The sequence below is a fragment of the Nelumbo nucifera genome, chromosome 6 (genome assembly GCF_055504915.1).
Source record: "Nelumbo nucifera cultivar China Antique chromosome 6, China Antique-T2T, whole genome shotgun sequence".
Lineage (NCBI taxonomy): Eukaryota > Viridiplantae > Streptophyta > Magnoliopsida > Proteales > Nelumbonaceae > Nelumbo > Nelumbo nucifera.
Genome location: NC_142654.1, coordinates 5,799,101 through 5,809,682, shown reverse-complemented (window position 1 = coordinate 5,809,682; position 10,582 = coordinate 5,799,101). Strand labels below are relative to the sequence as shown.

Here is a 10,582-nt window from a genome sequence, read left to right as displayed (position 1 = left end):
AACAAACGGCTGAAAACAAAAGTTCTCATTTCTCAACTGGAAATCTGGAACCATCATCCTTCTACTAGGCCAAACGACTCCAGAATAAAACATAAAAAACAGGCAATTTCTTTGGGCCCAGTATGAAAAAACAACTGTTCACAATCTATGGGCCCAACCCAACACCCGCCAACCCCCATCCCCTTGACCCAGTGACCCCCTCAACACTCAACCCCAAATGGGGTAGCCCATGTACTTATTCAAACTTGAAAGAATACTTTTTGGTAGGTATACTCACCACATGGATCTACTCGTCAATGTATAGAAAAGATTAAATTAGAAAATTAGTTAGAGGCTTTTCATACTCTTTTTTTCTTTTTTTGGTGAATCAGCAATTTCGTACTCATTGTAGTTTAGTAAATGAATACTTCTTTACCACAGACCATCATTAAAATGAAAAACAAAAAAAAGAAGAAGAAGAATATTTCTTTACCGTTGTTTTTCATATGTCCAAATTTTCTGTAGTTATAAAAAGGCGATAGAAAGGCCACCTTGAGCAGTGAGCACCAAGTCCCAAAACTATATAACCAGCCATGGCAATTCAAGGTTCTCAGTCGCAGCAAATGTTGGTATTCTGCCTCATAGTCCTCCTGATTAGCTCGCCGTCGTCTCGTAGTGGGGGTGTTGTAGCAAGTCATGACTTTTTTTCAAATTCAATCAATCGAAGCAGTTTCCCGGCGGGTTTCCTCTTCGGCACCGCCTCATCTTCTTTCCAGGTTTACTCATGTTCATCTACTAATCTACTATGGATGATTAACAAGCTTCTGTGTTGTATTGGAATTCTAAATCTAAATTTGTGTTTGTTCTGTTTCTCGTGTTCTTGTTTCCCTGTTTGATTCAGTACGAAGGTGCAGCCAAGGAAGGAGGGAAAGGCCCAAGTATATGGGATACTTTCACTCACAGATACCCAGGTCTCTCTCTCTCTCTCTCTCATGGAAAGAATCACTTTCTGTCTTTCTGAATATATCTATATATGCACGAGAAAATTTTTTTGACCGGTTCTAAGAGATCTCCACAGTCCACATAATGAGTTGATCGGAAGGGATCGATCGGCTCTGGTCCTATTAAACATTTATTCTATGAAAATAGTTTGTGTCCTGAACCTCTCCCCTAATTACTCCGACTCTATATGGGTTGTGCCCGGAGGCGGAGACGCAGAGATACATTGGGAAGAAACTGAAAACAAAACATATCTCATCCTTCACAAGTTGTAACAGACCGCTGCCTATGATTAAAAAAAATGGCCAGAACTATTATCATTTAATTAATTTCTTTAAAACCTTAATATTTAAAATTACTAGTTTTAATGGTACTTTGCATTTGGAATAATCTATGAATTTATGCTGTGCATATTCATATTCATTTGAACCTTAGGGTCCGTTTGGCTTGCTGGTGGAATTATAATCAAAATCCCTCAAAATTAGAATCAAAATGGTTTATCGGTTTGGTTTAGGCAGGAACCGAAATTGGAATTGGAATAAAATGGAGGGGAATCTCACTGCCAAAAAGGGGGAGGGAATGAATGGCCATGCCCTCAAATAGAGAAATTCCATTCCACTAAGATGGGAATTGCATGGATTCTAAGTTTCGCCCAGCCAAATGGTTGAAATTGAAACAGACCATTCCGATTCCAATTCTAGACCCGTATTCTTGCAAATCAAATGAGCCCATGAATTTAGTATTATTAATGCATTCGTGGAAGGTGACACACTTATAATATCTTAATCTTTTTTTCTTTTTAATTTACTGGATACATGCATTTCAAAAGCACATTATATGTAGGGGTGTCGATTGAACTGAATTTGGTCCAATCCGATCCAGTCCAATGTGAGTCCATTGCAAATGGATCAGGTTCAATCCGATTCAATGAATAATTTAGACCATTTTGGACCGGTTCAATTCAATGTTCGGACCATCCAATTTATTCAAATTCATTTTAATTTAGTTTGGTTTCAATACAAAGCCGGTTCATTGACACATATTCTTATCTTATATCAATGGATCAAATATTGGCTTAATCCAACCAAATCCAATATAAATTTATTACTAACAGACCAGGTCCAACCAATCCAATAAATATTTTGGATTGGATTGATCCAATCCACTTTATCTTTTTGGTCCGTTCAATTAATTGTCGTCCAAAACCGGTCCATTGACACCCTTACGCCTTAATTATATAATATTGTCTCCTAAAATTGACTTCACTGGACAAACACTCTATGGCATGAATACTTTGCATATGGGCAAAGCTTTTTATTAATTAAGCGTTCTCCTGAACCATCGCTGTCCTTGGGTCCTCTTCCATGGATAAAATGATTGAGCGGCAAGTGCAAAAATGGAGAGAGAGAGATCTGGATAATGGATAAGATTGTCTTTTTATGATGGTGTACTTGATACAGTAAAAGGCATAGGCTATCAAGCTAAGTAAGGCTCTCTTGGAATTTCGATAGCTTAACACCATGGTTTTTAAAATCGGATTGGATTGGATGGTGGGATCAGAAAAATTAGAAATCGGTCAAGTGATTGATTCTGTTTTATCGAGAACTGTTATTTTGTCAAAAACCATTAATTTTGTCAATACAAAACTGTTGATAGATTTTAATCAAATGCTTTTTCTTTTCTGATAAGTAAATTTTAAGCAAATGTTTACTACAAATCATACAAAACTGTTGATAGATTTTATGGTGATGCGACAGATAGGATCAAGGATGGTAGCAATGGAGACGTGGCCATCGATTTTTACCATCGGTATAAGGTGTGCCGTTGATCTTTGCTTATTAATTCCCTCTTTTAATAATACTTGCTGGATTTTCCTTCTTGTTCCTTATGGTGGAGCCAAGTATGCCCCCATCAAATTGTCTAAAAAACATGTATTAATACAATATCATAACTAATTAACTCCCTCATTTGTTTTCTATAAATAAAGAGTGTTCCGGATGTCGGTGAGCCTTGTTTATGCAATGTTTTGAAAATGAAACTTCGGATGATTTTTTACTGTTTGGCACATGTAGTGGTGCCTAATGGTGCTGAGTTGTAAGAAAATGTTTAAAGGTGATTATTCTTCCTTGTTTTTCGAAGCAACTTCATTCAAAATGTTCATCAGTTAAACGCAATCGATAAAAAACAGCCCCTTAATGTGGATTTGGATCTTGTTTCTCTTAAGCCCCCCTCTCTCTCAAGCGGGGTGTATTTGGATCAAGATAATTACGAATATTTGATTTTTTTTGGTGATTTTAATTGTTAAAAAAAATTAATTTTTTGTTAAATTCTGAACCATCAACTGGGCTGAATGGTTCAACCATCAGTGATAATGATTTATTGATCAATTCAACGGTTTTTTAAGAAAATCGGTCCGGATAGTAAATAGAATCGAATAAGTGACTGGTTCCTGGGTCCTATTGTTTGACTGCTTAGGTCAACAACAGTTTCAAAACCATGCCATCACCAATAAACCGAAAATCCCACACCAAAACTGTCAGCAAGATACCAACCAGCTGGTTGGTAAGGTCTCTTGTTGGTCGTAGTGGAGACTAGGGATTGAATCCCGCCTGCACCTGGGGTGGGGAATGGGTTACTCCCGTTGCGTAGCCCTTCAAAAGAAATCCAAAAAAAAACTTAAAAAATACAAGCTGTATTTGGTTGCAATGCAAATAAATTTGCACTGATGCAAAACCATGGCACTGTAAATGATTTAAGTGTAAATTCTGACTTGTTTTTTTTTCAAACTTTAACTTATTTTGTTTGGTTGCAGTATAAATGAAGTAAGTTAAGACAAAAAGCAGAATGAAGTAAAATTCAAAACCAAATTAAAGGAGAATTTACACTTGCACTCCTATACATTTGTATCAATGCAAATAAAGTTGCACTGCAACCAAACACAGTTAAAGGGATTTAGAGATAACGTGTGGAAAAACTTTAGCTGTTGGGGGCAACAGCCTGTGCTGTTGAGAGAGTTTCTGGAAATGTCACGTTACCATGAGAATGAGAATGAGTAAACTGTCTGAACAACTTACAAAGTTAACCTATAACGTATTACCATGGTGAACCCCAACCCATGCCAAAAACAAGTAAGGGAGTTGTGCCCCAGCACATTTCAGCGTGCATTTGGGACAATCCAACATATTTTTTAATTCAAACCACTTGTTTGTATTTCCCAAAAATGCATGTGATACAATGAGTTTGAAGAATAAACCCAGAAACTACCTAATTGGCCTTATGTTGCCTTGAAATAGGGATTTTAACGAGTCGAGTCAGATCCAAGGATCAAAATTTTGTTACGTATTGATCGATACATACCATATTAGAGCCTTTTTGATACGCCCCTACAAGGGGTATTTTAAGTCGGTAAGTGGTTCAAAGGGTAGACCAACCTTAAACTGGCCCCTTTGAACCTATTTCGAAAAAAAATAAAAAATAGTACCGATACAGGTTGATACGCTGGGCATATCGGCCTGTATCAATATTTTAAACCTTGGTCAGATCATCCCTCAACATTCAAACTTCATTTAGGTTTCCGAAATTTAACCTTGTTTGTATTTACAAAAAATGTGTTAAAGAATCAGTAATTATAGCCTTCACAAATAATAGGCACCATTCATGGGTTGGGTTGGCATTAAATTATTATTTGAAACCTTATAGTGGGGACTGGAGATGCAAAGTAAGGTAATGCCTGGTATTATTGCTGCTTTCTAGACAATGGTCACGTCTTAGAATTTGGTAAAGTAAATTCGGGTTTTGGTTCTGTGTAGGGGTGTCTGTGGATTGCTTTTGGGTTGGATCTGTTCAAGTTAAAATCAATTTGAATGGATTGGACGGATTAATAGCATATTGAATTAAATCAGTCCAGACTTAATGATTCAAAGTATTTATTGGATTGGATTGAATATGGTCCATCTGTAATGGATTTACATTAGATTTGGTCAAATTGAACCAATATTTGATCTATTGATAGAAGATAAGAATAGAGGTATCAACGGACCAGGTTTAAGATGAAACCAATCTAAATTAAAACCAATTTAAACAGATTGGACGGTCTAAACATTGAATTAGACTGGTCCAAAAGTATTTATCAGATTGGATTGAATCAAATCCATCTGTAATGAAATCAAATTGGACCAAATCAGGTCAATTGACACCCTTAGTTTTCAATGAAACAAAAAGAAAAAATGTGAGGGAAAAAACAAAACACCTATATTATACTGACGTGACAAAATGCCTAAAAAAAATTCCGGTACCAAAGACGGCCCACCTATCCCTATTTCAAACATATACAGTTCAATGGGCTTGGACCCTTTAACAAGTGATCAACAATCGCCTACGTTATATATATATATATATATATATATATATATAGTAGTCCTTATAAAACAAAGTAATGCTACATTTTTTTTCCTGAAAAGCCCTCAGGCAAATTCCATTCAACCACTAAAATCCTGGCTTTACAATCATAGAAGAAGCATAAAATTAAATCACACCAAGAAGAAAAGAATGGAAGCCTACTGCCTACCGACCCACGACCCAAGAAAAGTTATCAGATATATCTGAGAAGGACAAGAGAAGCTTCTTGCTATCTACCTTGTAAGGACATTTGATAATATTGATATATATATAACTGAAAAGGGTTTTATTGATTGTGCAGGACGATGTTGACATGATGAAAGAAATTGGGATGGATGCTTTTAGGCTCTCCATCTCGTGGCCGAGACTCCTACCTAGTAAGATTGGTTTCGATTATTATTTTGGCATCTGGACCCGTTAATCTATTTGTATTACACAATCTCCTCAAACAATTCATATATATTACATTCTAATGCACATCAGCGCTATAAATGTTGCACTTGTAACTTCGCCCTCTTTTTCTTGGGGTATGTAGTTTTTCTGATTGCCCTCTCTTTTTTATGGGAGAAATTCCATCTTATTAAGACCAAAAAGGGTCTCAAGTTCCTGGTTTACCAGCTCAACCGGCAGTTCAACCTATATAAATTTTGGTAATTATTGGGTTTAAGTGACTCCAGAAGGGCCTTGGTTCTGATTGAACCCGGTCCTACTTGGATGGGCCAGTCTGATTGAACCCGGTCCCACAAGAGGTGGGTATAGAACTGATGTGGACTGGGGACTAATTACTTGGGTCCCCCTATTCAATGAACAGTTCAGATCGCCCACAGGATTCCTCCACTTGGCAGAAATTGGTGGGACCGTCTAGCAAACTTTCCTACTTGATCTTATTAGATAGGAAACCTTTCTTCTTAATCGCATATGATCATACAGGATTATATCTTAATATTTTTTGTTTTTCTATGCTTCAGATGGGAAGTTGAGTGGGGGAGTAAACAAAGAAGGCATAAGATTTTACAACAGCCTCATCGATGAACTTCTATCCAATGGTTCTCTCTCTCTCTCTCTCTCTCCATGTTCTGTCTATCTATCTATTTCGTCTCCAGCTCATGGGTACGTACGTATCTCTCGTTCATAGGTATCCAACCTTTTGTGACACTTTTTCATTGGGATCTCCCGCAAGCTTTGGAAGATGACTACGGTGGTTTCTTGAGCTCTAAGATCATGTGAGCAATTCGTTTCCCCTTATCAATTAACCTGCTGATGAATTGATGAATTAAGAAACTAAAAATTGTAATAGCTATAACCCATCAGTCGTACTGAAGTCTCGATCCCGTGGAGATTTGTTCTTGATCAAACCGATTAAATATGGTGGGAACTCATAATGCAGTGAGGATTTTCGGGACTACTCGGAGCTCTGCTTTAAAGAATTTGGTGACCGGGTGAAGCACTGGATTACCTTCAATGAGCCATCGATCTTCAGCAATCAAGGATACTCATTGGGTAGGTATGCCCCAGGCCGTTGTTCTCGATGGGTGAACAGCAAGTGCTCTGCTGGAAATTCCGCTACCGAGCCTTACGTGGTGGGCCACAATCAGCTTCTCGCTCATGCAGCCACAGTGAAGCTGTACAAGGAGGAGTATCAGGCTGCCCAGAAAGGCAAGATTGGAATAACACTGGTCTGTCACTGGATGGTGCCTTTCAGCAACGAGAAGCGCAACGTTGCTGCTGCCCAGAGAGCCATTGATTTCACGTATGGATGGTGAGTTTTGCATATGGATTCCTTATATATATAATTAATCAGAGCAACAGTAATAAGTGTTATCACGTTGTATATCTAAACTCCAAGTCTATCCTACTGTAAAAACCAGCTCAAAGGGTCTAAACCCACAAAAGAACCACCCAAGAATAACAGTCTCGACTTGAACTCATTTCTCAAGTTGCACCAATTAGAAGAGAAATGTTCAGGTTCAGTACTGTTTAATTTTCATGCTTTCTGTAGGTTTATGGATCCGTTGGCCCATGGCGACTACCCAAAAAGCATGCGATCTCTAGTCGGAACTCGGCTGCCGAGATTTACCATAAAGCAATCTGCACTGGTAAAAGGGTCATTCGATTTCCTTGGATTAAACTACTACACTGGATTCTATGCTGCTGATGCTGCTCCCTCCAACACTATTGTCAACGTAAGCTATAATACGGACTATCATGTTAATACCTTTAGTAAGTTCAACAAGAAAACCCTAATGGAATTGGTTTTCGGTTTAGATTAATTACTACAGATGAGAAAACAGAACCATGCATGTACATATACTTACACAAGCTTCTTAATTTTTTTTTTTAATGTACAGCCCAGCGAAACGAGACCCCTATTGGTCCAAAGGTCTGAGTTTTTTCCCCGGCCTCAAATAGCTACTGATTCTTTTTATTGCTCAAGTTGCGAAATTTAACTCTTTCATGTCAATCTGTTCATGTCTGGACTTGCAAACCAGCTGGGTTTCAGGTTACAGGACGGAATAAGCCCAATTCAGCTTTTCTCAGCTGACCCTATTTTCTTCTCATCCTCCTGCAACCAACCTAGTATTTGGGTTGATGATATCCCCAGGAATTCCAACCAATCTAATATACAAATCGTTCGTATTGTGTACGAGTTGACAGACAGCGGTATCTTGGCTCAGTGTTTATCCCCGGGGAATTCATGATCTTCTAATTTACACCAAGACAAGATACAAGAATCCGGTTATATACATAACTGAGAATGGTAAGTCGTAAGCCAGTCACTGCTCGATTTGTTTTACATATATAGCGGCTGCCGTGTTTATAGCCAAGATTTTCTGTTAGAGCAACTAAAAATGGTGTACTTTCAGGCATCCCTGAACCCAACAATATCACGCTGATAATGGAGGAAGCCCTGAAGGATGACGTGAGAATCAACTACCACAGTAGGCATTTTCAGTTTCTTCTGAGAGCCATCAAGTGAGTGTTCAAAAACCGTGGATACTTTCTAGATCAATCTCTAGCTGACCTCACAGTTCTTATAACTCTTCTTACCGTGTTTGGTTGAAGTGCAAATCTTAACCAGATACGATGGAATTTTACACCCATTTCATCAGTTTTGCATTTGTTTATTTGCAACTATGATATATATTTCTACCTGACACAAAATTTGTACTTGTCTCATTTGCATTTATTAATGTTGTAAATTTTGCATCTCAAAAGTTGATGCAAATTTTGCATCACCTTCCTCCTATACCTCAATTTTCTAACATATAAAGTGGAGACCACATCATCATCTTGCTTCCAAAAAAGTAAATCAAAATTTGCACCAGCCTTTTTTACAACAGTGCAAATAAAACAACCAAACACAGCCTTAGAACAAGTTAATTGGTAATTCTTTTGCAGTTATGAGTTCTGACTGGCCTTGTTTATTCAATTATACCTTCTCTTAAAAGCTTTTCATGTTTAATCATAATTAAGATTATTAATTAACTTGTGCAACTTTTATATGTTCTGTAGGGAGGGTGTGGATGTGAGAGGATATTTTGCATGGTCATTGTTTGATCACTTTGATTGGGCTTTGGGTTACACTCTTCGGTACGGTATCGGATATGTGGATTACAAAGACCGATTGGAAAGATATCCCAAGCGTTCGGCAATTTGGTTCAAAAGTTTCCTCAAAAGCTATAATAAAATGTAACTTATCTTAGTGCCAGCTTATGATAAGTATGTAGTACTCATTGTGTCTCCGAAATTATAATTTACCAAATAAATAATGAGATAAGAATGAGAAAATATTAACGCCCCTTATCGATCCCCGTCCTCTTATATGACTGTCATCTTCTCTAATTTTTTCAATCTTTTATTTCCGCTTCTATTTGAATCTTTATGTTGTTGTTTTCTTTCGTAGTGAAGGTTCAAAATTTTGATAAGATAAACCCAATATCTCGTATCGGGTATATCATACTTCATACCATATTGGTGGGGCTCTGATACAACAAATAAAAGGAATTTGGGAAGTTGGACACTGTCAGCGAGTAAGCAGGCCTAAAACTGACCCACTGACCAATTTTGAAAAAAAAATTAAAAAAAAAAAAGGTATTTTGTTGTATCCTGAAGGTTGTGATGATATAATGTGAAAATTCAGGAACTCTTGTCAAGTTTGTACATAGGGCCCAAACTTCTTCAACAGTCCAAAGTGGAGGCAATTTTCTATCACAACTAGAATTGCTAATAATCAAGAGAGATTAAGAAAGAGTGTTATGTTGAGAGTGAAAAATGTTCTCAGTGGTTCAAGTGCATTCCTCGATATTTTTTGTTCTATTTATAGACTCTTTTATGACTGTTGGGTTTGTTCCAATGGATAGGAATTACCCACAAATCTCTCTAGACAGTTGGGATTAGCCTCCACTGGGATGAGACACTTGTCCCTAGTTGTTGAGACATTTTCTCAACCAACAACTACTCTAGTGGACCAAGTTTAAAAGAGATAAGTCAAAACAGATTTTATTTTACATGAAAATAATAAATAATAATAATTGAAAAAGATGTACTGATTGTGTGTACATGCTGGTCCACAGAGAGAAAATACTCTATCGAACGTGTGCTTATTCCCGTTAGCCTACAAATAGTCCTACACGTCGAGGATGATATATATCAAGAGTCATAGACCACTCGATCCAACGTATCCAAACACTCAATATGCACATTATATTGATACCTTAAAAGCATGAATATGTCCAAGTTAGATAGAATGATAATTGAGAGTTATATAATATGTGTTTTACACTCTTGATCGATATTCATTATCAGTAAAATTGTTCCAATCCTAGTAAAAAGAGTTGTTGCAAATTGCGAAGGCAAAGAATTGAGATTCCTGTCACTTCTCCAACCAGGCAAAAGTGGTTAAAATCACTACTACCGTTCTGTACATTGCTTCCATTCTACATTGATTTTTATTCACCTTTCTTTATTTTACACCATCTTGTTGTCTAGGGGTTTTATCACCTATATTAACATCAATTTACTCCTTTGTACAAATTATCAAAATATGCATTTTCATGTATTTATGGGGTTTGTTAAAATTTTCCCATGTCTTGTGCAGAAACTTCATTAATTATAATGGGGGTGAGAAGAATCGAACACTTGACAACTTGGTCAAAGTGGCTATGAAATCATCTCAGAAAACCATTCAACCTAAAAGCCTAAGCTG

At 37.2% G+C, this 10,582-nt stretch overlaps 1 protein-coding gene across 3 annotated transcripts; it reads left to right on the top strand.

The window, feature by feature from the left end:
* The first annotated feature begins 472 nt into the window (after positions 1-472).
* LOC104604441 (beta-glucosidase 12-like) lies at positions 473-9,198 on the top strand. Of its 3 annotated transcripts, XM_010268771.2 has the most exons (12): positions 474-755; positions 881-950; positions 2,736-2,794; positions 5,678-5,753; positions 6,345-6,422; positions 6,512-6,599; positions 6,764-7,135; positions 7,376-7,596; positions 7,725-7,756; positions 8,032-8,134; positions 8,241-8,349; positions 8,890-9,198. In XM_010268771.2, exons 1-12 carry the CDS (start codon positions 573-575, stop codon positions 9,068-9,070), a joined length of 1,572 nt encoding a protein of 523 aa, XP_010267073.1. In that variant the 5' UTR covers positions 474-572; the 3' UTR covers positions 9,071-9,198. The 3 variants fall into 3 exon arrangements, with proteins under 3 accessions (XP_088745355.1, XP_010267073.1, XP_010267074.1); XM_088889229.1 differs by lacking the exon at positions 7,725-7,756 and having other exon boundaries at positions 473-755; positions 7,376-7,559; XM_010268772.2 differs by lacking the exon at positions 2,736-2,794 and having other exon boundaries at positions 542-755.
* The last annotated feature ends 1,384 nt before the right edge of the window (positions 9,199-10,582 follow it).